We start from the raw sequence: 27,249 nt of genomic DNA, 5'->3' as shown, positions 1-27,249 counted from the left end.
TTGGCTTTAAAGAATTACATATTTGTTTCAGTAGATGGAATAACAAAGCAGGATTTTCAACTGAAAGGATGAGGCTCCGCATCTGAGGATCTAAAACGAGTCCGGTACTCTAAACACTGCAGTACCTCACTACGGCCTCTGGAGGGCAGTAAAAACCCTCGATATAACCACTATCTCATTTTTGCTCACTTCTTTGTTCTGAAGATGATTTTGCTTGAATAAACTTAGAGTAAGACTGTGTAGACTGCTTGCAAATCTTTCCTAATCCATCAATAACAAAAACTGTCCTTTCATGATGCCAAATTCACTTTATTGGCAAATGAAAAAAACAAACATCTGATTCAACAATTGATCTCAGTCATTGTTAAGATGGAAAGGAAAAGAGTACACCATTCTTTGGCACATCCTATTCTAAACAAACATGCTGCTTACAGAGATAATCATCTGTGCATTTTTTAAAAACTGAAATATTGAAAATACATTTGACAGTTTGACACCGACTGAAAATCACAACAAGCAAGTCACATGATTTGCTATAAAGGAGGGGTGCACCCATCTTTTGCACATTTATACAAGTATAAAAAGGTATAAATGACCCCTGGACATCTGGGGGACAAAACAGGACAGTCGGCAGTTGTTTGAGATGTGATCCCAGGCGGCCATGGTTGACATGCTTCTTTGTGATTGAGGGTCCGGGACATGGAGCTGTGGCCATTTGTGCTTGTGCATCCATGTCAGAAAGATTTTTTTTGTTCCATTTGCTCAAGTGCATTTATTACCAGTTATGCATGGCAAGCACAGATTTCACTTCTCTGCACAGTTACCCCAATACTTGTGCAAAAGCCTTTAACTCATGCTACCACATTCAACAACTCCACAGTTTAGTAATGTTAATATCATATTAAAATGTAAGAGTTTGTTTAGTTTCATTCTGTGCACCGTTTATGCTGTGGTGAAAGGAGAGGCTGGTTCCTGTGAATTAAAGTGGCAGCTTCAATAAGGAAAATATTCAACACATACTGACAATGGAACCCTAAAATGGTTCCAGGATGTTATAGTTGCTTTATAGAATACTCTGTTCAATACAGAGTATGATCGGTAGGGTTTAGGTCAGGTTTCATAACATGCACAGGATGCATACATGGACACTTTACAGTTTGTTACAGGTTAATCATACAACAGCGGAGGAGAGATTAAAGCTTTATCTGGTCCAAATGGGGTTTTATCTTGACTTTGTTACTCAGTGTCCACCGTGCATAATACTTAATACTACAATCCCAAATGTTTAAGAATAAATGCTGCATACTCCTATACATCAGTTGTGGTCAGCAACATCACTTTAAACAGGAAAAAAAGAAAAAAGAAACCCCCAAAGTCCCTAAGGAGGATTGTTTAACATTTCTGGCCAAAAGAAAATAACTTGTGTGAACAAGCTGTTAGTTTTTGCAAATAATGTAATTTTCCCAAACAAGATCAGTTATGAGTATGGTATATTTTTTGTATGAGATAAGTAATTTCTGCAAAAAATAACTTGGATCTTGACAATATTTTGTGAGCAATAAATAATAGTCTGCTAATATCTTGTTTGCAGTTCATCCTCTCTGGTTTGCAGTTATGTTCTTGGAAAAGTAAACATCTCATTCACACAAATTAATATCTTTTGGAATAATTATCCTAAGTATCTTGTCAACAAATGTCATTAAACATTTCTTATGCACTAGGTTTTAGGTCTCCAGGGGGCTGTAGCAATTTACCCGGATACACTCATCAAACTATGCGATAGCAGGAAATGCAAACCATTGCATCATATGGCATCAGTTTACAATATTGCACCAAGCTCCATATGCTGCTGGGAAGCTAATGTGAAATTTAAAACATTAAATGAGGAACACGGTTCAACAAACACACAAATACAAGGCATGATCCTGATTCCAGAAATGTTAGTGAGAAAATGCAAGCAAATTCAAGAACTTTTCTGCGCTAATGATCCCACATGCAACAATATACAAAGTAAACATGGTTATGTTCATGGTGTTTTTTTTTAAATGCAATCAATAGAAGATGACACAACAGAACATCTTAACAGAAGTTAAAAGTGTCATTTTAAGTCATATCTTTTCTTCATATGGAATCTGTTGTGCACCATTAGGCAGCGACTGTTGCAATTTTCATGAATCGTGACTTTAGGGAACACACTGTCCAGTAACATGGTCTAAACACATAAACATGAGTTTATGAGGCATATCTTAAAATTCTACCAACATGCAATATCTGGCCAGTTAAATGGATATGTTTCTACATGTTTTTCCACTTCTGCCCTGATATATGTTCTAACATGTACAAGAAACTGTTGTTAATGTTATTCCATTGAAATGTTAAAAAAATTTTTTAAAATGTATTTAATCCTATTGGGACCAAATAGTTAATATAATATTAGAGCACCAGGTTTCTAGTTTTTTTTCTTTTACACAAGTAAACAGATATATTATCACTGCAATTCTCAATTCTCTTTAGAAGTCATTTGTTTTTGATACATTTCAGGTAGAAGCTGTTAAAGTGGCAATGTATAAACCTGTCTACATGAAAATGTTTGAAATCATTCTGACCTCACCAGTTTTACTTGTAGTGCCAAAATATAACAAATTGTAGAACAATAAGATGTCATGAATTTTCTCCCCCCCCCCAAAGCACAACAAACAAGATCATAACGATATTACATTTCATAAAGTGCAAGCCTTCATTCTGTTAATCATCAGAACTGCCAACACAAGGGAATGTGAATATTATCATGACAATAGAAGAAATGGTATAAACGGCTCAGTTTCCCACACAATGTAAAATGGAGAAAACAGCATTAGTTTTCCTCTGCCTCCCTTCAAGTCCTTGGAAAGCTGGAATGTAACATCATTTAAAAAAAAGGCCAGATAACAAACCGGCCACATTAACATAGTTGGTCTGCTCCTTCTTAATGTTAACTTCATAGTTCATTACACATTTTATAGACTTACTAAATACTGAACAAACAACATCTGTGCCAAAACGTCACTTTACATTATCTGTACACATACTCTAACAATGTCAATAAATACATTAAACACTAAAAATAGTGTTCTTATAATATTTTATGTCAATTCAAAAATCTCAATTTCAGCCTTGTGGCTTGGCTACTTCCTGCAACTCTGCATTATTTAAATTTTTTGGTTGAGGGCAGTTTAACCATCAGCTGGTTCAGTATCAGCATCACTGCAATCATTCTGCTGCTAGTGCTACAAATAAATCCACACAGGTCACTCCACAGCTTCCTCTCACACTCTGAGTTTAGGATCTGTATTATTCAATTCAATTATCAGTATGATATTTTTGGTCAAACTAACTTTTTTTAGACGAAAAATAAAGTTATCAAAGCAATTTATACGCTGTTTATGTAATTCCACCTAAAAAAAACCAAAAAACAGGATGGCAACTAAGATTGATATCTATTCGGAGCTAAAGCTGTAAAAGCTGAATTTAACTGATCTGATATGCATCTATTAACTGCCTAGTGATGAGTGACTCCAGTTCTGGGTCATTTTTAAAAATCTATTCAACAGTGGAGGAATGATATGAAGGTCACAGTTAACAGCGTCACCTCATCTAAAACCTCTGCAGAGTAAATTAGATGCTTCTGCTACTTTATAACTTCAGCATTTTGGTAAACAGTACTCCTGTGTCTTCTATCCTACCTGCAATTCTTACATTTTGTGTACATTATACCATTAAAGTTTAGTAGTTTCACCTTTTTTCATCTTTTGTGTACTCCTGTACAATTAAAGTGTGTAGGATTAAATATTTTACAGTTATTTCCTCCAGCTTCCAATCTTTAGGCTAAGCTACGTCAATCACCTCTGGGCTGTGCGGAATGCGTAGACATTGAAGTGGCAGCAAACTGTCTCGGAAATAAATATAGAACACTTCTCTGCACCATTTCTTAAAGCTAATTCCATTATTAACTATTTATCAACAGTAACATGAAATGTTTAAATCTTGTGCTTTATAACTTTTACTGTCACTGTTGCTTGTTTACTCTCCAGGTTTCTTTTCCTCTCTTCAAAGTAGGATTTTGGGGTTTCAGATAGCTGACAAACATGGCAGCATCTGGCATATGCTACATATATAGAAAATAACACGTAAATAGGCAGCTGAAAGTAGCATTATTGTAGCAGGGACGCAGTGTGGATAAACAGCGCAGCTCAGTTCGAACTATGCAACTGGCAGGTTATGTAAATCCTGACATCAGTAAGGTTACAGAGGTGTTTTGGCTAGTCATTAATGTTGATGTGCATACCACGTGTTACATTTTCACTATGTCATTTCATCTGTTTTCTCAAACTAGATTGTCTTAATTTAACAACTCGACTACAAAATGTACAGCCCCATGCAACCTTTAGTAGTTCAGCACATGCACTGGCTCCATTTACTTCCCAATACTGTGCCTTTCTAATGTCTAAGCCCCTGTGTACAGTTAATGTTTCTTCTGTGCCCTTAAAGTAGGAGGCCACTCTAAAGAACTAATGGATACGATTCTTTACCTTATTGCATGCAAATACAGCACAGTGATAAAAAAAAAGGAAAGGCTTTTAAATGATGTTCAGGTAAAGATATTAGATGAACTCCTGGCTAAAGACGTGGAAGAATGAATATCAACGGGTAATGGTGGCCTACAACAAGCAACAGAACACAAAGAATAAAACCTCATGCATCTCAACCTGCTACAAGGTAAGCCGTTTTACAGCAAGCACTGACTGGCAGACACAAAACTCCAGATCAGTAAGAATGTTTTAGGTGAAATCTATCAAATTTCAACCTACTGTGCGATTAAGTGCCAACTTTATGATTTTTTTTATATATATATATTTAATGATGTATAGAAGGGTTTTCTTTCAGCACCACCATGTTTTTGATTTCATACAGATAAAGCAACACCTGGAAGCTATCCAGGATTATTTCAGCTTTTTACAGCTCACACAACCTTCACTCTGATCATCAGTGATTAATTTTTAAAAACACACGCTGCCAACTTTACATGTATAAGAAGTACAGGCTGCAGTTTTAAACTTTGCATTTCAATGGGGATGATGAGTTGAAAGGTCATTTATAGCCTCTTGTTTGTTTCTTCACTGTCATGTGTTACATGATGCTTAAAATATTGAGGTAGGCCGACAAGAGTCAAACTCTCTGGCTTACCTGTGTGAACCTTCTTATGTTGCACTACCTTTCCACAAGTAACAGTTATACATTAACGAAATGGAATGGTGTGTCAGTGTGAGTCACTTGTTTGATTACCTGTAAAAAAAAAACATAAACAACAAAGCTGTGAGGGCTCTGACAGCTGAGTCTATCTGTGTCCGTATTTACACGGAGGCCATTTTGCCCTGTGCGAAGATGTTAGTAGGCTTCCAATGAGTCATCCCAAAATAGGCTCTGCACGTCCAGCATGGTGGCCAGCTCTAAAATATGCTTCTGTAGAAGGCTGCTCTCCACTGTGTCCTGTTTGGGGAGCTCTGGGTATGACTCCGGGAAGCTTCTGGACTCCTGTATCATGAAGTGAATACAACATTAACCAGCTTTTATTCCAACAAATGTATGAAAATCAAGCTTCAGATGATTATGAGTTCCAATTAATTATTACAGTGGACTGTGTACACCAAGCAGAGAACATTAGAGAAAATTATACATACATACACACACACACACACACACACACACACACACACACACACACACACACACACACACATAAATATGTGTGTGTGTGTTATGCATGTTAAACTGTAGTATTATAATAATAGTAATATTTGATTGTCTGTGTCCAGATGCATGAGGTGAACACTTTGTCAAGTGATGTTAATGGACCTTTCCTAGTGTTAGTTAAATCTGTAGTTTGATGTTTGAAACAAATGACAGCATCGATAAATACTCCACTCTAGTATGAGAAAGAAGAATACATAAGTAAGTGTCCTCTGCTGCACACTGTATCATCCACCACATTGTGCAAGGCCTATTTGATTAATTATGGAACATTAAATCACTTTCAATAACTTCTACAACGGCTAAGAAGCTGCAAATCACATGTTCTAAATTCTATCAACTCATTGTGTCAGCTATTGTATATTTCTGCTCAGCTTGGTATCTAACAAGTACGTCTGAGAAAGGTGATTCCTGAAAACAGTACCTTCATCAGCCCTGATCTGATAAAAGTTTAAGACCAAAAAACTGCAGTTAAATTGCAATGAAGAGAGACAATGGTTGTTCTTTACTCTAGAGCTGTGAAAATTTACTGATATAACCAGAAAAAAACAAGTTACTCCTTTTTGTGTCTAGTATGACAGTGAACAAAATGTTAAGAAGTTAGTGAAAACAAGTACTCTAAGGATGTCACTTTAAGCTCTAGCAAATTACACAGGACTTCTTTTAGTGCAGCAGTAGAGTTATCACATCATGATTACCGCCGCCAAGGAGGTTATGTTTTTGCCAGGGTTTGTTTGTCTGTTTGTTTGTTTGTCTGTCCGTTAGTGTGCAACATAACTCAAAAAGTTATGGACAGATTTGGATGAAATTTTCAGGGTTTGTTGGAAATGGGATAAGGAAGAAATGATTAAATTTTGGTGGTGATCGGGGGTGGGGGGGCCCACAGGGGGGGCGCAGACCAGAAAATTTCATCAAAATCTGTCCATAACTTTTTGAGTTATGTTGCACACTAACGGACAGACAAACAAACAAACAGACAGACAACAAACCCTGGCAAAAACATAACCTCCTTGGCGTCGGGGGGGGGGGGGGGGGGGGGGGGGGGGGGCACTGATCAGCCTTGGCGGAGGTCTGCGCTCTCCGAGTGCTTCTAGTTATTTCTGTGGCTGTTGAATGGCTGTTGAGTGGCTTTAAATCATTTTTTTTTTTTAAAAAGTATGTGGCTAATGCTAAGATCACAACTGTGGTCCATTTATTCTATGACTTTTGTCTCCTACACAATACAGCTCTGATCTTACATTGATTTAAAAAACACAACCATTTATAAAGTGTTAAAAATAGTCATTATATTTATATTGTTATATGATGCAGCTGAGGGAAGACAGCTTTTCTATTTTGACAGAAAAATACCCGCTGAAATGTGTTGAATCAAATAAGTGTCATTTGTTATAGACACAGATTACTGCCACAAATCTGAAACTGTGCCTTAAAGTGGGATGAATTCACGTCATCATTTTTAAGTGTATTTCTAGAGGCTGTGCAGTGTGATTTGGGTCAGCTAACCGGGTTATAGGTGTACTGACAGAAACTGAGCTGGTGCTGCAGTTGACAGTGATGAATTGTTGAGTGAACTTAGGTCATATTATTGAGTAAAATAAAATATGCATCAGGTATGGGTTTAAGAGGAATACCTATATTTGATAGTACTGTCATATAATGTCAATATGACTGTCACAGAGTGTTGAAGACCACAACATTGTGTAGAGATGTCCTGCTTTTATCCACAGCAGGTGTTTGACTTTAAACCAAACAGTGCTAAAATCACAGAAAAAGAAGCCTCCTCTTGTTTCTGCTGTTTAGAGAGGATAACTGTAGCAGAAGTGACTCACCCGGAAGAGTTTATGCAGTCTCAGTGCAGCTGAGCAGAACACAAAGCGGATCAGCAGCAGCCGAAGGAATTCATCACCAAAGAATTGCAAAAAGGCTTGATCTGTGGAGAGTCAATAAAAATATTAGCGCAGAGCAAAGTGGCAGAATAATCGATTTGATTCTAACAAAAAAAAAAAAAAAAAAAATTAACAGACCCCTCCAGATTTGCAGACCTGAACCCCTTTGAAAACTTCTGGGTTGTGATTAAGAGGAAGGTGATGATCAAAACATCAAACAATGCCAACATGCTGCATTTTTGATTCACAAAACGCATAAACAGCAATGTGAACGAGAGGTGGAGGGCATGAAAGACACAGGAAAATCAGGATTATTCCACCAAAAACTGATTTCTGGACATTTTATTAAGATAAAACCAATGACCTCTTCTCATTGTTTGCAAATCAAATCGTGTAAGTTGTGAGAAACACTGCCAGTAATTTCTATGACAAAAAAAAAATTTTAATTTTACTCAAACATTTGTATTAATAGTAAAACCACTGGTACGATAATTATTTCTGGAACTTAATTTTTACTTAAAAGACCGTCTATTGGTATTAACTCATAAACAGTCATCTAATAGGCCTGTGTAGGTGTGGCCTTATCAGAATTGTTGGCTAGATCTATAACACCAACACACGTGTGACAACAAAGATGCATACAGTATTGTAGAGGGGTGCTACCTATAGTCCGTGATCGAGTTATCATTTGCCCAATGTCCCGATAGACTTTGCGAAGAAATTCTTGAGCCCTCTCCCACAGTCCTTGTCTCACACTGTTTAAGCCACACACAGAGGAAAAAGCCAAGAGTGGGCTGTAGAGGAAAAGAGTGAAGAGACTACCACGCTGAGACTGATCTGAAGGTGACACAGGATACAGCAGAGGTCAGTACAGGCAACACATGACAGAAAAACAAATTACTAAAGTGCAGAGATTATTAATAAATCTAAAGTGTGATTCTACAGTCACACACCTTGTACACTTTTAGGATACACTGTGGGTGATAGTAGGCACACCAGAGGCTGGCCAAAGAGATTTGTGAAATTCTTGGATGACAAAAAAAGACAGAAAGAAAGATGTTTTAATATTGAAGATCTACATCATTATTAAATCCTCAATATGTTTCTGGTAAATTACCTTGTAGGCTGTGCTGTTGGAAGAATCCACAATGACAAAAAGAGGCTTTCGGGTGAAAGGAAACAAGTCTCCTGGATGAAGGCTGTGACATTACAAAGGACACAGGACATTTAGTTTTTTCTGACTGATGTAACAGTTCAGTAGCAGCTGACCTGGTTGACCTCAGCCAAAACCAAGGTCATCATTAATCAGTGTTTATGGATTTGTCAATAGAGTTTCAGATTAGATGTGATTAGAGCTGCTAAACTTGTTGTTAACACAGTGTGGGCAAGAGTCAGACGCCACACCGAGTCAGATGAATGGTATTTGTCATTAGTCGCAACAATCATAATGAGGAGGAAGCACAACACAAACTTTCTTAAGCTAAATACTTTAAAATATATTTTGCTGCATGTTAATTAACATTACAATACTGCTATCATTAAATCAAACAAACGTACAAATAATAAGTGTTGCAGAGTTTCTCTTACCAGTGCATTTCTTTCTGAGCCTGATTTCTTTTCTGCCCCGTCTCTCCATTCACCACATCTCGATTTGTATTTGTGAGAACTCCTCCAAAATCATATGGTCCTATTAAAAATGTCCAGACAATAAAACTATTACATCAGCTAGAACAAGTTGACACTTAACAACTTCAGTTAATTTTCAACTGTGTTTATGTGCATCATAACAACATAGTCTCAGCTATTGTCAACAATAACAAATTAAATATGTATTAAAATTGCCAATAATTATTGGGATACATTATTAGAGACAGAACACATAACACTGAGTCAAATTACCTACTTTTTGTTTTACACACAGACTAAATTTCCAGTTGTGTGAGGCCCTCAGGAGTATTTACAATACAGGGGTTGGACAAAATAATGGAAACACCTTCACCTCAAGATGATAATGCCCCAGTCCATACAGCTAGAATTGTTAAAGAATGGCATGAGGAACATTCTAATGAAGTTGAGCATCTCATATGGCCGGCACAGTCCCCAGACCTCAACATTATTGAGCATTTATGGTCAGTTTTAGAGATTCAAGTAAGACGTCGATTTCCACCGCCATCGTCTCTAAAAGAGTTGGAGGGTACTCTAACTGAAGAATGGCTTAAAATTCCTTTGGAAACAATTCACAAGTTGTATGAATCAATACCTCGGAGAATTGAGGCTGTAACTGCCGCAAAAGGCGGACCTACACCATATTAAATTATATTTTGTTGATTTTTTAAGGTGTTTCCATTATTTTGTCCAACCCCTGTAGATTGATTACCAACTGCAAGGGGAATCTCTTCACAAGACAGGGCTGTCTGATTCAAAGTAAAGCATTGAACATTATCTAAATACACTTAAAACTGATATTGGCATCCTGATCCACTTCTACTGCAGATAACACACCAACTATGTGCAACAAACCCAACTGACAGCATGATACTCGCACTGTCAGCTCTTCCTGATTTTGTTTGTACTAAAGAAACAAAGATTTGGTGTGAACTTGGACTAACCCAAAGCCCCCAGGGGACAAATCCAAGACCAAAACTACTACTTATAAAATAAGCATGAAAAACAGCTCAGAGCAGGAGGCGACTCAGCCAGCTGAGACTCGGAGTAACCAGAGGTGTTTTATTTGTACAGGGATACAAACAAGTGGAAGAAAGGAATATATTTGACATTTTTCTGTGAAATCTGTTCAAAGTGAATGAACAAACATTAACACCTTTGTCATGTGTACTATTCAACATATAAAAATGTACATGATAAAACCCTAATACATAAAGGTTTTCATCCAAATGAGCTGCACATTCAAAAAGAAAACTTAAGTTTATGTGCATGTCAATTCATACATTTTTCTGAACCACTTAATCCTCAAGAGGTATCAAGGGTATGCTACAGCCTACCCCAGATACCATCCATAACTGTGAATGATATGAATATTCAGGGTTCATTCTTCATTATGATGATTATGGTCATCATCATTAAGTTTTAACTCACTCAGATATAGTATTTTATACCATAACTACCTGATCTATGATATATGTGAAAAGATGTTGTGTGTCATTCCAGAAGCTGTCGTAGCTTTTGTCATTCTAACCAAACTGAAGATCTTAATTGTTCATTCTTCCTGTTTGTCAGAGTCTTTATCAACCATAGGTTTCCCTAGCTCTTCATAGATGGAGGTGTTTTGTTGCAGTTTCTTTCGAACATTTCTGTTTCCTAATTTTTTCAATGTCCACACCTCCTTATGGGTTCACATATGCACACACATCATAATTCATAATAATGCATTAAATTTAATTGCATTTACATTTTAATGATAAAACATCTTTTCTGAACCAACAACAAAAAATGTTTACCGTCTCTTGATTAAGTGTGTTGATGGTGATTTTTAAGGACATATCTACAAGTCTAGTAAGAATTTTGTGTTGTTTCCACTCAAATCAAATGCATTTCTTACCCATACCTTCATAATCTGAATGGCCGGTAGGGAAGACTCCAGTAGCAGACAGGTAGATAAGCAGAACACTGTTTGCAGGCAATTCCTGAAAAATAAAGAATTATGTCCCAAACTGTAGTGTCTGGTATTGTCTGGAATGAGAAATCCTGTGACAGAGCATGACTACCACACTGACCTTAAAAGAGGCAGACAGGAAAGTAAAAAGCTGGCTGAATGTCGGTTTATACAGCAGATACTTGTGAGGGTTTTCCCTTTTGGCTGGCTTCTCATTGGGCTCCTGTGGAAACATTGTGAAATTATTACTGTTCATGTTTCAGTTCAGTCAGGTCAGTCTGTGCGTATGGTATCTGCCGAGATATGTGATTATTTATTCATTCTAAGGTAGACATGTAAAATTAGTCTGAATCCAAATGATGAAGCGTTGACAGAGGAATGATGCAGCTCACTCAACACTCAGTCTGCGTCAGTTGCTTTGGTCTGTAATTATGTTCTGAGTCATTTATGAGGCAACATGTTTACCAATGACTTTAAGGAAATAATCTGTTCTGAAATTTCAAATACAAGCAGTACATCTTTGTTTCATTACAGATATGTACACCATCTAACACATATCAAATGAGAATGTGTAGCCAACATGCTTCATAACGGAACTCATCATGATACACACTGTGCACATACATTATTCACCATGGTTTTTGTCAGTTTCAGTGTCAGTTTGGAATTGGTTTATACTTGCAAACTGCTGTACACATCATTACATCACAGCATTCATCTCATCCCTACCCTCCATAAACCACTGTTTCTATCACTGAAGAGTTTTTTTTCCCTTTTCTATGGATTAGATAAACTAGGTACTACAGCTGCTTTGTTTTATTTTTATTGGCAGTCAGAAAGTTTTAACTGGTCTTATTGGTTATTATAATCTAGCTCTGACTGTTACTTCATTATTGTTTTTGGCGGATAAGATGTAAATCTACAATAAGACTCAGTGGCATTTAGGATGCACAATAATTCTCTTCACATGGAAGGTGATCTGTCAATTAATAAGGCTTGGACATTTTGTGACTATTAGTGATTGAAATTAACTTATTTTATCAGGAGAGTAAAAATTTGGTTTGGGATTTTTTTAATGGAATGTCCTTTGTAGTGGACAGCTTTTTTTTGTTTGTTTGTTACCTCCGCCAAGGAGGTTATGTTTTTGCTGGCACTGGTTTGTCTGTATGTCTGTCCGTGTGCAAGATAACTCAAAAAGTTATGGATGGATTTGGATGAAAATTTCAGGAAATGTTGATACTGGCACAAGGAACAAATGATTAAATTTTGGTGGTGATCGGGGGGGGGGGGGGGGAGGACTGATCTGCCTTGGTGGAGGTCTGCACTCTCCAAGTGCTTTTCTAGTTTGTTTTGATAAGCTGTGAAATTCTTGTCCCCTACAGAGAACAAAAATGCATTGTTGGGTCTCAGGAGGATATTTATGAATTAAATATTTTAATATGTGAGGATCCAGTGAGTATAATTTTTGGGGCCTTAACTGCACAAGTGAAATATAATAATCATAATTACACATGTAATCACACAAAAATAAAAAAAGTGTGTTTTGTCACCTCAGAATGGCCTATTCACGTCATACATGCAGTAGCTCAGAAGGAACTTCCTTGCATCATTTTTCGCTATTGTATATCAAAAGTTACATTAATAAAGCTCAGGGCTTTGAGGTTAATATGTCTTTTCCCACACTATACCTTGGACTTCCCCCAGGGGATTTTAACAAGAATGATTCTTATTTACTAAAGATTTTTATGACAGCCAGCAAGAAAGCTATCACAAGATGCTGGCTTCAAAAACACGGCCCTTCTGTGGACACCTTCATAAATATTGTGAATCAGTTACAACATATGGAGCAGATCACTTATAATCTGAGACTACAAAAGGATGTAGGACAAGGACATTGGAAAAAGTGGACCCTCTTCTTAGCTCATTAACTTCAAAAATGCTACTTATACTTATAACTTATATACACATTTACACTGTGTGAGAATGCATATTTATAAATGTACTCATTTTTTATCATTTTTCCTATGTACTTTGTGACTCCGTGATCCTGCTGTTTGTGTTATGTATGTTTAACCATGTTTGTAGTAGAATAAGAAAAATAAAGTTAAAAAAAAAAAAAGTTACATTAATGTCATCTGTCCTTTATTTAAAAGCTGTGAATAGACAAAACACTAGCTCTAATGCAGGTCTCTAATTTTTTTTTTTTTTTTTTTGCAGTTACCCCAGTAGAGGGTGACAAGAGAATTCAGTTTGTAATTAGCAACTTCACCTCCAGATATCACTAAAGGCAGTTAGAACAACTGCAATCATACAACACATATGTGACTTTTGCAGGAGCAATTCAAGCCCCACATACAGGGGTTGGACAAAATAATGGAAACACCTTAAAAAATCAACAAAATATAATTTAATATGGTGTAGGTCCGCCTTCTGCGGCAATTACAGCCTCAATTCTCCGAGGTATTGATTCATACAACTTGTGAATTGTTTCCAAAGGAATTTTAAGCCATTCTTCAGTTAGAATACCCTCCAACTCTTTTAGAGACGATGGCGGTGGAAATCGACGTCTTACTTGAATCTCTAAAACTGACCATAAATGCTCAATAATGTTGAGGTCTGGGGACTGTGCCGGCCATACGAGATGCTCAACTTCATTAGAATGTTCCTCATGCCATTCTTTAACAATTCTAGCTGTATGGATTGGGGCATTATCATCTTGAGGTGAAGGTGTTTCCATTATTTTGTCCAACCCCTGTAGTGTCTCAGCTGGAAATGTAAAGTGTAAGAATAATGCTGTTGGCTTTCAGCTCCACAACCCTAAACTAAAAAACACAAGTATCACAAATGGCAGAGGAACACAGTATACAAAAAACAGATACGGCTGTGAACTCACCAGTGTTCCCTGCTTCGAGGTCTGTGTAGCCAAGTTTACAGGTTCCCTCTCCAAGGCTTGAAGCATCCGGAACATATCAATGGTTAATTCACTAAATTTGACCTAAAAAAAAAAGACAGGCGTTTGTGAGGACACTGCATTTTAGGTATTGCAGCATTGAGGATTTCAAGACAGGTATTTATTGCACAGGAAAAAAAATATTTGCATGCTGGTAAAGAGAGTAATTCTACACTTTCTGGTCAGTTTCCATGACAGCCAACACAGGGCAGTCTAAGTCAAGAGACAAAGAAGCTGCACATTATGAAGTGTCTATATGTATTTTCTGTGCCAAGGTTAGAAATGCAGTATGTCTGCCTGTCTGACAGTGGAACAGACTGAAAATAAAATCAGATAATGAGCTATGTTAAGACGTCCTGTATATCATTCACAATTATATTTGTATAAGAAAATATTCTGCTGAATCACATGTGTACAGGGAGGGGGAGTAATAGAATTACTCCTTGACAGAGATACCTCAGAACAGACAAGATCATATTACAAAAAATATATTATGCAATTAATATAATTCAATTTCACCTCATTGAAACTTGTCAATGAAGCTGTAAATAATAGCTTTCAGTTCAGTGGGTCAGATAAAGAAAGACTGGGGAATGTAAAAATAAAAGGTCAGAATACTATGGCTGAGTTTTTTTACAGCAAGACAAGACTGAAGACTCTGGTGAAGTACTAACAGGCATGTAGTATGAGTGTGTTAGGACAAGTACGTACAGTCCATCTCCCAAAAATTGGTTTATAGAGCTCGCATACTGCTTCACGGTAGAAATCTATTACTTACCAGCAGTATTTTGGTGATTCATTAAAAACATAAGATAGAATATGGGACCCAAAGTAAAGCTGATAGAGAATTATTCTTGTTATTGCTGTAATTATTATTATTATTAGTAGTAGTGGTAGTGGTAGTAATAGCAGTGGTAGTATTAAAACAAAATGACTAAATATTAAAAGGTGGAGTAAGAGATTTCTGAGACAGACATGTTTACTAAGTGGTCCCTCAGACTCTCTACCCCAAAATGAAACCCCCATTTATTCCCTGTGTAGATCTCTGTCCAAGTCACTTTGCAGAATGTGATCAAAAATCTACAGTATTCAAACAGCTTACTCCATCTTCTGTTAGTTGTTGTGTATAAAGTGCTGAATTGAATTAGTGGGTTAAAACCTGGTTGTTACAGTTGCCGATGATTAGTGCATCTGCAAGGACGAGCTGCCCAACCACCATGCCTTGTTCCAATGGAGGCACACTTCCTTCCTGCAGCCGATTGCTGGTGACAACGACAGCGTTGTTGTCGTTCAGCACCACCACCGGATCAGCCTGTTCAACAAACATTTAGAGAGAAAACACAGATGGAGTTGATCAGAGTAGCAACCACCTGGCAGCTCACAGAGAGGACATATTTTTCACTTATTTGTGACCTACCGTTTAGATACTATTGGACGATTTCCTACCTCTATAAATGCTGCCACTTCCTGCAGCACCAGGTTCCACTCCAGTTGGTCCTCTGTGTTAAATCGCTGTGTGTAATCCTCAATTTCCTCAGACAGCTCCTGCAAAGACATACATATAGATACAGCATTCACAAAACATATGAACACGAAGTGCTGCAGTAGTTGGACTTTGTGCGTGATTAAAAAAAAACAAAAAAAAAACGTCTCATGCAAGTTTCATGAGGCATACCTACTTGCTCTAGTATCCTGAGAGAGGAGGCAAAAGCTGTGGTAAGTTCTGTTTGTTTAGTCAGTGTCACAGATAACATCTGGCTGCTGGACTTTACCCAATTGTCTCCATGTTATAATTATATTACAGAATACAGTATGTACCTCTGTATGTCTATGATTTCATGTCAGCTGAATGAAGATGCCTCAATCATGTTTTTCAGAGCATATCCCTATAACCTTTAACACACATGTACCCACAACCACTGAGGCACATACAAAAATTGCTGGCACTGCTAAATTTAACAACCCTGTACATCAGTGAAGCAGGAAACTGTTGTCACACATGTCTGTGTGCGTGTGTGTATAAGGAGCATAACTTGTGAAAAGATGCATCAGACTTCATGAAACTTGGTAGGTATATTGAGAAGTGTTTAGAATTCGGTGGATCTAACTGAACAATTAATAACAGTACAAAAACACAGGGTCTATATTCCCTCTAACATGTGTTACATTGTTTCGATGTATTTATTGTAAAACAGTGCAACAGGAGGATTAGAACCACCCTCTACATAAAAGGAGACTAGCTAATTCAGCACTGTTCACCCTTAACTATTCTGTTATTGGACTGCTCCATGTGTGATCAAGTATGAACAAGTGGAAACCTCTGTGCTGTATTATTACACCCTAAGGGCTATGGTTTCCTGTGAGTTTTGGTCCACGGAAAAGCCAAACAGCAGCTCATTCTGGATTATAGTGAAGAGGACAACTTCCGGATGAGTTTCTGGTGTCAGATGAAGATAGAGGAGAAGATAGGAGGGTAGCTCTGTCTTCCTTTCTTCTGTCAGTTTTATTAACTCTATTACAGGTGTGGCTGTCCTGCCTCACCACGGTGCGCTGTCTCAGAGCAGGACTCACCATCTCACCATGTGATCCAATGAAGGAAGCAAAGCAGCCAAGATGGCAGCAGGGTCTTATGTCACATCAATATTGGGACTTAGCAGAGCACAGAGGCGGAAATACTGTGGCTCTTCTAAGTGAGCAAGAGCTGGACACTGATGTACACTCTAAACCACAAGCTGTGATGCACATGAGGGTCAAAGTGCAATAACAGACTCTATGGGGTTTGTACTGAATTCTGATTTTGTCCCGCTGACCTGTCATCTGTGAGAGGAGACCTGTTCAGACCCACTCTGGCATCGTGGCTGACAGGTGGGGTTGGTGTGAGCCTTACTCATAGTGCGAAAGAACAGAGGGCACCAATAGGATGCTTCATGCTTTCAAATGAGCATCTGAGAAATGAACAGATTTCCTGATGTGTCACTGGCAACAGAAAGGTGATGACCATGGATGTCAGTCTGCTTGGCTGGTGGAGATGAGTGTTTGAGGGTTGAGAAGTGAAGAGGGCTGAATGGAGCGGCCATGTTAATTGCCTACAGTTTAACACATTTTCTTGTCTTGAAATATTCCTTAACTTTAACAGGATTTAAGTAAAGATCACATATGTGGCAATCACTGTATTTCCCTCTGACGTGAAATTAAGACATTTGATTTAACATATGACTTTCTTTAGTTGAACATAAATGAATTGCATAAAAAAGTGTGACTCCAATCTGAAAAGCTTCACCAGTGAGTTTCTGGGTCTTGGATCAGACTAAAATAAACTGTGCAGTCATCCTCAATGGGTCTCTAAACCACATACAATCAACTATATCATTTATATCTTCAAGTAGGGCTGTCACATTGATGAAATTTTAGTAGACAGTTAATTGCCATAGAAATAATTGTGATTAACAACAAAATTGTCTATGACACCAGTATAGTAGAGGCCTAATAATAGTTCTCTCATAACTCATACAATGAACTTAATAAAGAAGAAGAGGAGCAATTCAGTTGGACTTTACACTGGAACACTAAAAATAGTATTTTATTTCCTTGTTTCAGGTTTGACATAAAAAACTTACCAAGCCTACTGACTTACAATACAAAGTCTATTGCTAATCAGAAGAAAAGCTGTCAGTTGAACAGAGACTATTATTACCATTGTGATGGGTATTCCATTTTCAAATTCCTTTGGATGGCTAGAGTACTGCAAGTAAGTTAGGAAGGCCCTACTGTTTCACCCCATAGTGAGAAACTGAGATGAATACTATCTATAGTATTAGAAACAAACATCCACAATGAACAATGTATGATTAAATTAATTAAATTTAAATGTTCTGCCTCCTTACCTTCACCAAAATTTTGACAAGATCCATCTTGTTCAGCAGTAAACACACAACAATGTAACGGGCATAGTACCGCAATTTCTTCACAACTAATTCGGGCCTGAGGAAAGAAAAACAATATGAACATAAGATCAAGAAAAAAATAAAGCCACATCTCATGTAATGATCCTTAAAGCTACTGGTGATAGTGTATCAACCTGACAACAACAATTCAACTCCTTGTGTGGATCTGTTTTTTTTTTGCCTCTCCTTCCCGTATTTACTTTAGCTACATTAAAAAAGAAATCTGATGTAAATTAAAGCTTTTTGAGCAACTGACCTGTCCTCTTTGTTGACCTGAAAGTAGTAGGACCGCTGACGGATGGCTGAGTAGAATGAAAAGGCCTCATTCAGGTAACTTGTTTCTGAGGTACGAAGGCTGTTAGTCAAGACCAGAAGGATAAATATTTAATACAATCTTTAGAGTAGACCGTATTGAATCAATATTTGTTTTTTTACAAATACAACCATAAATGCAGCTGAAAAATAGAAACATATGAATTATTGTTTGTTATTTTTATATTAAGAAATGTAGTGTAAACATTTTTAGGGGTACCATATACCAAACAGGTGGAAAAATAATTTTATTTGACTTCATTGTGATACGGTGACATCAATGCTGTTGTAGATATGTATAAAAAAATCTTGCAAAAACCTGCATTTTACAGTTATGGTATGGTATGGAAACTGACTAAACACAGTACTTCCCTTTTTTTTTTTTAAAGAGCAACCTAAGTCCGGTCTATATAGCCAACCATTTAGCATTTGTCTAAATAATGACATTCATATATACAGTCCATAGTATAATTTAAAGAAAAAAAAAAAAGGAGGTAACTCATTAGAGGTGTGCACCATGCCTGCTTTCAGAGGGACCTGTCCATTATATCAGTCCATTTCCCTTGTAAAAAGGCTGTCTTGATTGGTTAATTTATTTGTCATCTTAAATATGAAACACCTTTATATTCTTCTGCATAAGGTATCTAGCAATTCTTGGGATGTCCCTGAACAACTCCAATCTCAAACATGCTTGCTGCCCTCTCAGCTTCATGTCAACAACAGAGCAGAGTGAAGTTACTCTTTTAAAAAAAGTATGGTCCTTTGAGTTATATATATGTAACCTTCATACACAAAAATCTATGAGTGGATCACATACTGGCAAAAGTCACATTTGGACCAGAGTTTCTTTATACATTTCTCCATTACACAAAACCATTTAGGAACAAATAAAGGACAGTGAAAGCATTTGGTGATGCAAATAATTAAGACATTGTCTTACTAGTAATGGTAGTAAAGCTGTCCAATTTTTGATGCAACTTCTCCAATCTGCCATCTCTTCAACCCATACCGACTGTCCAGAACCTGCCTGTCAGTAAATAAAAAAAAAACAACACTGAACACTGGATAATAAATTCAACCAATGAAACAAGTGATGCAACAATTAAATCATAATAATTGATGGTTTTCTTCATTTTGGATAAACAGCAGTCTTTATCTGTCTATTCAGTCTTGGCAAATAATGTTAATTAACAGTGAGAGATGGAAATAACCTGTGTTGCTGCTGAAATTTCCACAGCTTGGTGTAGACATCAAAAGTCCGTCCAAAGTAGGACTGCCACTGCTTGTGTCCATACTGAGGAAGGTCTCTGTGGATAAAAGCACAATGAGGGATATGAAAAGGAAATTAGCTTTACTAACAATCAGACTACAATGAAAGAATAGTCAAACACTGGGACAATATGCCTGTTAGGAGTCAGGGTGTTTTAACACCAGAACAGCTAAGGATTGTTGTGTGCCTGAAGTTATATATATATATATATATATATATATATATATATATATATATATATATATACAGGGTGGGTAAGCAAAATTTACAATATTTTGAGGCAGGGATTGAAAGACAGTGCATGACCAATTAGTTTATTGAAAGTCATGAGAATTTATTTGCCACAAGAAAATTTACATAACAGAAAATGTTTTTATTCTATGTGTCCTCCTGCTTTCTCAATAACTGCCTTCACACGCTTCCTGAAACTTGTGCAAGAGTTCCTCAAATATTCGGGTGACAACTTCTCCCATTCTTCTTTAATAGTATCTTTAAGAAAGTCGACATTGCTGTGTGATGTTCTATTGGTAGCATGTTCTAAAACGCCCCAAATACCATAATCCAGAGGGTTTAGATCTGGGCTAGAAGGAAGCCATAAACATAATTCCCAAAAATTGCTAAAGTTGGATTTGTTGCTGTTGTCAACAAGTGTTTTGGTGTTCTTGTGTAAGATTTTAACTTCAAATCATATTTTACTGCATTTCTAACGGTCTTGTTGTCTACCTCAAGTTCAATTGCCATTTTTCTCATGGATTTGGTTGGATCCTTTAGGATTTTGGATTTGAGAGCTTTAATAAAAGCTTTGGTACATTTTTTGTTGCTTCCTCCACTTCCAGACTTTCTTGTAATAGTTTTGCTCATAGTCATTCTCTTCTTTCCATTATAAACAGTCTTTATGGACACTCCAACTATTTTTGAAATCTCCTTTGGTGTGACGAGTGCATTCAGCAAATCACAAACTCTTTGACGTTTGCTTTCCTGATTACTCATATGGGCAAAAGTTTCTGAAAAGGTATGGATAATAGTGTTAGGTATGATTATGACATCAATATATGTTTGGATTCAAAACAATTGACGTAGTGCCTGCTGAGAAAAAACAACTAAATGTTCATTGTAAATTTTGCTTCCCCACCCTGTATATGTATGTATATATGTATGTATGTATATCTATCCATCTATCTATCTATCTATCTATATATATATATATATATATATACTTATATATATATATATATATATATATATATATATATATATATATATATATATATATATATACTTATATATATATATATATATATATATATATATACTTATATATATATATATATATATATATATATATATATATATATATATATATATATATATATATATATATGTACACACTCCATTTTAGTCTGGTATTAACTATTACCATTTAACTACAGCATTAAATTATCTGCTTTATTGCAATACAGTAGCACAAATAGAAAAATAGGGCCAATGGCCCTGTAGCTTACTGGCCAAATTAAAAGCTTCGGGAAATGTATCCAGATGCCATTTATTATCACCCAGTTATGTGTATTTATTATATTACAGAAGTAGTCCATGTTTTGGTCATATTCCAATCAGATCTGTAAAAAATTCAAATTCCAACTTGATATCATTGATAAGTGATTTATTGTATCAATCCACTTTCTATCTCTTATAATGGGGAAATTTTTCAAAGTGGCACCAAATCCAGAATCAGATCCGGATCGAAAAAATTTCAATACCTTGTGTTGACATCAACATAAAGAAGTTGTATACCAAGTTTGAAGTCAATCAGAACTGTAGTTTTGGAGAAGACGACGATTGAAAGTTTTTCCCCATAAGACCCCATGTTAAATTTTCCATAAGTTCCCGGATCCAGAAGATGATCCTGATCAGCATGTGGACATTATGTTTTGGTCATCTCCCCATCAGGGCTGTACTGTAGAAATTTCAACTTGATATCATTTATATTTACTGAGTTATTGCATCGATCCACTTCCTATCTCTTATAATGGGGAAATTTTTCAAAGTCGCACCAAATCCAGAATCAGATCCAGATCCAAATAATTTCACTAACTTTTGTTGACATCATCATAAAGAAGCTGTATAACAAGTTTGAAGTCAATCGGAATTGTAGTTTCAGAGAAGAAGACGATTGAAATTTTTGTAACGGACGACAGACGACGACAGACGACGCCGCATGACGACAATAGCTTACGGCCTGTAGGCCGGTAAGCTAACAACCATGGGTAAATTTTACCCTGTTGTACTTGTGTTAAAACTCTTGTACAGTGTGTTATTACTCTAATATTCAAGATAAGGTTTAAACTTTTAATGCACTCCATCAATCAACTTTTTTGGAATCTAGAAATGAATAATGACCGTGGGTTTCATCAGATGTATGGATGCAATAATCACAATTACATTTTACACAATGTATTTGTTAAAACCTTCTGCTCCCTTAAATGTTTAACTTCATACCAGTAGACTATATTTCACAGCACGTAGCAACAAAACCCAATACCTGCCAGTTTTTGTCAATATATCAGTCAAATTTCATTACCGGTCAATATCGGCCTTGACGACTGACTGATCAGATATTAGCAAATAAGATGACATTCACTGAGTGAATATTTATACTTTACTTATCCAGGAAGGTTCCATTGAGATACAAGCTCTCTTCTTCGAGGGAGTCTTGGTCAAAATTACTGCGATAAATAGTTTCACATAGAAAAAATGTTCACATACAAACGCTATCTTTTGTGTTGTAATAAAGGTTGTTTCATACATTTTTATTCACTGAAAGAATGTGTGGCGAGGACCTGAAAGACTTTAAAACAGTTCAGTTATTTTTATAACCGCTGCTTCTTTATCAAAAAGGGGGAATCAATAACAACAAAAATAAAGTAAAGAAAGTGAAAGAAACATTGCCGGCAGCATCCTCTACAGGCTAAATTTATTTTAAACATCAGTTTTAGTGCTGACCCAGAATTTCACAACTGCTAGTGTTTTGCTCCACTATAATAAAGTCATTTCACATGGGTCTGACTTTGTTGGTCCTTTAAAACTGGTACTTTGACCTGATGATGGACTCAGTCTGTCAGTGATTCATACATTATGACGAGAACCCAGCTTAAGTTCTGACTAATACACCGCAGAAGCAGCATGTCTCTGAGCTCAGATCAAAACAAGCAGGATGTACCAAAAATCAAGGTGTCCAACAGTGAGCAGTGAATACCTGGGTGCAGGGAAATGTATCTACAGTATCTGTCTAATTAATTAATAACTGTATGCATCCATCTGTCTCTCCATTCATCTGTCAGTGCAGCTTATAGTATCTGAGTGCTGCTTTTCTTTTCTTTTTTTCTCATTATTGTCCTGTTTGGCTTGCCACCGCATGACAGGTTCACCAACTCAGCAGGAAAATACTGCTACTCCAGATGGCCAGTCTGTCTGTTTGCAATCCACAGAGCTTATTGTGACACCAATTGTAACAATATCTGCACACAAACACTCAAAACGCTGAATTATCTTAACTACATAGGGCACTTATTAAAGAAATCACTCTGAAGACTTGACCTTGGCTTTAATTAAAATAACAACCCACTAGATGCCAGCACTAGCAAACACGTAACCTCTTTGAAAACCTTTGGGCATAAAACATTGATAGTTTGTTATTTATTCTACTGGCAGCAGGCAAGATAAAGCCATTCCCTACTGTGCTCCACAGAGGGGTATTTTAGCTGCATTCTCACTCACTCTGATTTGTTTTCTGTACTGGAACCACTGCCAACAGCAAAACTTGAGCATTTTGAGCAATTTCAATCATTTAAGTTGGAAAAAAACAACACAACAAGAAAATAGTAAAGTGTACTTTTCCTAAAGCAACAAAACATCACAGACCTATTTTTTTTTTTTTTTTTTAAATGTGTCTTGCTCACTTTCTAATCACATTCTCACTATTGTACTTGCTTCTCTCTGCAGATAAACCATTGAATACTGATGAACAAGTGTTCTGGCAGATTAGTGTTATATAAAAGTATACATGTGGTTTACCTGGGTATGTTCAGAAGCTGCTGAATGAAGTTAGTAAAGCTAGACTCAGATGTATGTGTGAATTTACCTGAGCTTTATTCTACACATTCTGCATTCCAAACTGCACACACATACAAATATATTAGACCACCACCCAACGTAAGGTTTATGCCACAGTCATCCTAAATTAATAGCATTAGTAAAATACCACAATATTTTTTTTATGTGTCTGTAATGGTTTTTACACCAGTATGTAGAAGCTCTTTAATGGTAATTATATTTTTAATGCTAAAATTTAACAACAATTGTAATCCATGAATTTTCAAATTTACTAGTTTACAAAAAAATGAGAAAAAAAAAAGTAAAACACATTATTATTTATTGATTAAGATGTCAAGTTATAGTTATTTACTTGCATTCCTGGACACAAAAATAGTTGAATGCTATGCTTGATTAATTGAGAAAAACCCAGTGAGTGGCTAAGATTTTGGAATAAAAAGGTGAAATGAGTGTGAAATTTAGGCACCACATGATGCTGGATGGTCTCTGAGACAAATGGGGAAGGTGGTCTAACAAATTCGTAAAGCACTGTATATCAATAGTAAACCACACAGCATACTTTATACAGAAATCACTTTGACGGCATGCACAGAGAGACAGCAGCGCCAAACACACAAAACTGTGATAGTAGAGCACCTATCAGTCTATTCCCAATCATCAGTAACCCATAAATAGCATAATTAGGTCAGCAGTGTTCAACTGATAATTGAACCAATTATCAGTTGAAACTTTCCATTTCTGGATTGAGAAACAGTCAAATATCTGACATAAATAGCTCAAGCCCAGCTGCAGCAATTGGCAGACTGACAGAAACAGTGGTTTCTTAAGTTGCTCATGCTGTATCGATGCTTGCTGATTAAATTATTTTGAGATATTTTATCATCTTTGTTGTGTTTTATTGTCTAATAATATCATTGGATAAACCTGGAAAATGCATTCATTTGATTTACTCAACGTGGAGTTCAAATAGCAACAGAGCAAGTAAAGTTACATGATGATGAGCACTGGGTGAGTTTTTGACCTTAGATAAGTTGATAACAAAATGCCATCGAGCAAACAGGAGAACACTGAGCAAGTAAAAACTAACCTCAGCCCATTGAAGAGTTGTTTGGACTTGTCCAGGAGATAACAGAAATCTGTGACAGTCTTCCTTTCCCCTAACGGAATATCATCCTCAGTCTCAGCTCCAGTCATGACACTGACTTTTCACCCCTGATAACAAAAAAAGGTTGATTAGTTTTAAAAAAACATTCGCAGTGCAGCCTCCAAACCAAACCCGTAACAGCATGTGTTCTATTTTTATGTGTAATGTGAACTTATTGCCAAACAAGAAAAACAATGAATGCAAGAACAAGAAATTACTGATACTCAAAACTGTTGCTACACTGCTGATTGCACATATCAGAGTCTTACAAGTGCCCTACTTTAATATGAATAGAAATAAGAAACTATGGAGGAAATGCATCACATGGTCACCTTTTTTAGGATGACCTGGGCTGTCCCAGATTTCATCTTCACAGTGGCTGCAACCTCCACTTTTCTAAGACGGATGTGCAATCAGGTCAAGGCAACACAGTCAGGTCACATTATTCAAGAAAAACTGCTTTATTAAAACCATTAGTTGTTTTTGCAACAGAGAGGACTGACTCTGATTACGGCGTGCCTTCTTCAGAGATGGATGTGTGTCTGCCTAAAGGGAGGATGTATGAGGGAGGGAAAGCCTGCAGAGTAATCTCAGCTGCATGTCTAACATAAACACCAACAACGCATTGCTTTGCTTATTGTGTTTCCATTAATAGTCAACACTTGAGTAGATCTCAGTAAGTGAACCGACAGCATCCATTCAGGTCTCGAACAGCTGTCTGACGTGAAAATTACCATAACTATTGTAGTAACTGCCTCATAAACCATTAAAACAAGCTCTTAACGAAGACGATAAAACACAAAGACTTATGACTGAATGATATGAGAAAACACCTCAATGATGCGTTCAGGGCTGGCTGGTGTTTTCTAGGCGTAATCCAATAACCGTAGTTAACACAGCTGGAAGAATTAATTAACATGAACCTGCCTCAGCACCGGGAGCTAACTACTAATGAGACAGCCGTTACATGTAGCTTAGCTTTAACGTTTCACCACCTACAATATTATCACAAATGAACTAAAGACAGCACTGACTCCACTAATGTCTCAAAAAAAATGACCCACCTGGATAATAAATTACCGAGGTAAAGGTAACAAATGTTAGCTAATGTGTGACAATTATCTCCGAAAAGGTCAAACAGCCTGGCTAAAGTGGCTTTTCCCCCCGGTGCCCGCTGGAGTAATTCACATTTCTTCTTACCTCGGCAGCCGGGTAACGTTGATGAAAAGGATGAATATCACAGAGATGCTTCAGTGCAAAAACCACGGTGAGCTGTGTGTGTCGGTGAACCGCGACTTCGTGGGCATCTCACTGTGTGTAACGGAGCCCGGTGACCGCCGCCGTCCGCCGAGCCTGGCCGTCCAGCAGCCTGGATGGACCGCTGTCTGTTCAGGCGGAATGGTACTTGGTATGAAAGGTTGTTGTACAGTGACAATCAAGGAGGCAGGAGGCGGCAGGAGGAGGCGGCTGCTGACTCCGCCGCGCTACTACAGGCTAGCTACTTCCGGGTCAGCGTTTTCATTGTAAAAGCCTCCACACTTCACAACGTCGAACGAACGAGGGTCACTCCTGTAAAAACATGCGATTAACACGCACGATTCTGAATCAGTTTAAGCCTTAAATAGTTATAAATCTAATAGTCAGTCAGTCACGGTTTATATAGCTACAACACAATAAAATATACATCTTTATGAGAGTAGTCCATGCGCTTCTATATTCATTCATAAATTTGGAGCAGAGCTATTCTTGTGACCATACAGCCACCCATGCTACCAAAGAAATGCTAATAATACTATAAAGAAATGACTGAAAACGTAGATCTTTCAGCTTTTGTGTTTGCAGATATACATGAAGAAGTGCACACACTGACATGGTGCATAAAGAGTTCACTGCCTTGCCTCATATAGTGCAAAAGTACAGCTTTAACATATCCTTATGTAATCACTTCATGTTCAGAGTCCTTATGTGTTTCAGTGGTGAGTGATGGGAGACAAATACATATACAATTGTCAGTCTGTGTATCTACAAAAGCCCAGAAAATAAATAAATAAAAATACATTAATTAATTCATTTAACCCCGCAAATAGTCCAGATCCTTCCGCTGAATAATTATTGCAGTGATTCATATGTTTTCACTGCACTAAGTTACTACATACACCCATCAGCCATAATATTACAACCACTGATAGGAGTGGTAATATTATTTCATTACAATGGTATCTTTCACTGGGTT

At 36.9% G+C, this 27,249-nt stretch overlaps 1 protein-coding gene across 1 annotated transcript; it reads right to left on the bottom strand.

Moving 5' to 3' along the window:
- Nucleotides 1-459: 459 nt before the first annotated feature.
- Nucleotides 460-26,490, bottom strand: scai (suppressor of cancer cell invasion). Its single transcript, XM_030148840.1, has 17 exons — nucleotides 26,217-26,490; nucleotides 24,960-25,084; nucleotides 19,704-19,799; nucleotides 19,433-19,519; nucleotides 18,437-18,535; nucleotides 18,121-18,217; nucleotides 15,683-15,781; nucleotides 15,396-15,548; nucleotides 14,180-14,281; nucleotides 11,408-11,509; nucleotides 11,239-11,317; nucleotides 9,261-9,360; nucleotides 8,791-8,872; nucleotides 8,627-8,699; nucleotides 8,337-8,510; nucleotides 7,617-7,717; nucleotides 460-5,571 (listed from the first exon to the last, which is right to left on the bottom strand). The coding sequence occupies exons 2-17, from the start codon at nucleotides 25,064-25,066 to the stop codon at nucleotides 5,425-5,427; spliced, it is 1,698 nt and encodes a 565-aa protein (XP_030004700.1). The 5' UTR covers nucleotides 25,067-25,084; nucleotides 26,217-26,490; the 3' UTR covers nucleotides 460-5,424.
- Between the last annotated feature and the right edge of the window lie 759 nt (nucleotides 26,491-27,249).

This window comes from Sphaeramia orbicularis, chromosome 12 (assembly GCF_902148855.1).
Source record: "Sphaeramia orbicularis chromosome 12, fSphaOr1.1, whole genome shotgun sequence".
NCBI lineage: Eukaryota > Metazoa > Chordata > Actinopteri > Kurtiformes > Apogonidae > Sphaeramia > Sphaeramia orbicularis.
The sequence above is the reverse complement of the archived record's forward strand: the minus strand, read 5'-3'. Positions and strand labels throughout refer to the sequence as shown.

Excerpts from the sequence above, each read along its gene's own strand:
- scai (XM_030148840.1), bottom strand. The coding sequence starts at position 25,066 with ATGACTGGAGCTGAGACTGAGGATGATATTCCGTTAGGGGAAAGGAAG. Across the intron at positions 11,510-14,179 it reads CCTCGAAGCAGGGAACACTG|GAGCCCAATGAGAAGCCAGC; the intron begins GTGAGTTCACAG and ends ATGTTTCCACAG. Across the intron at positions 8,873-9,260 it reads GCTCAGAAAGAAATGCACTG|CCTTCATCCAGGAGACTTGT; the intron begins GTAAGAGAAACT and ends GTAATGTCACAG.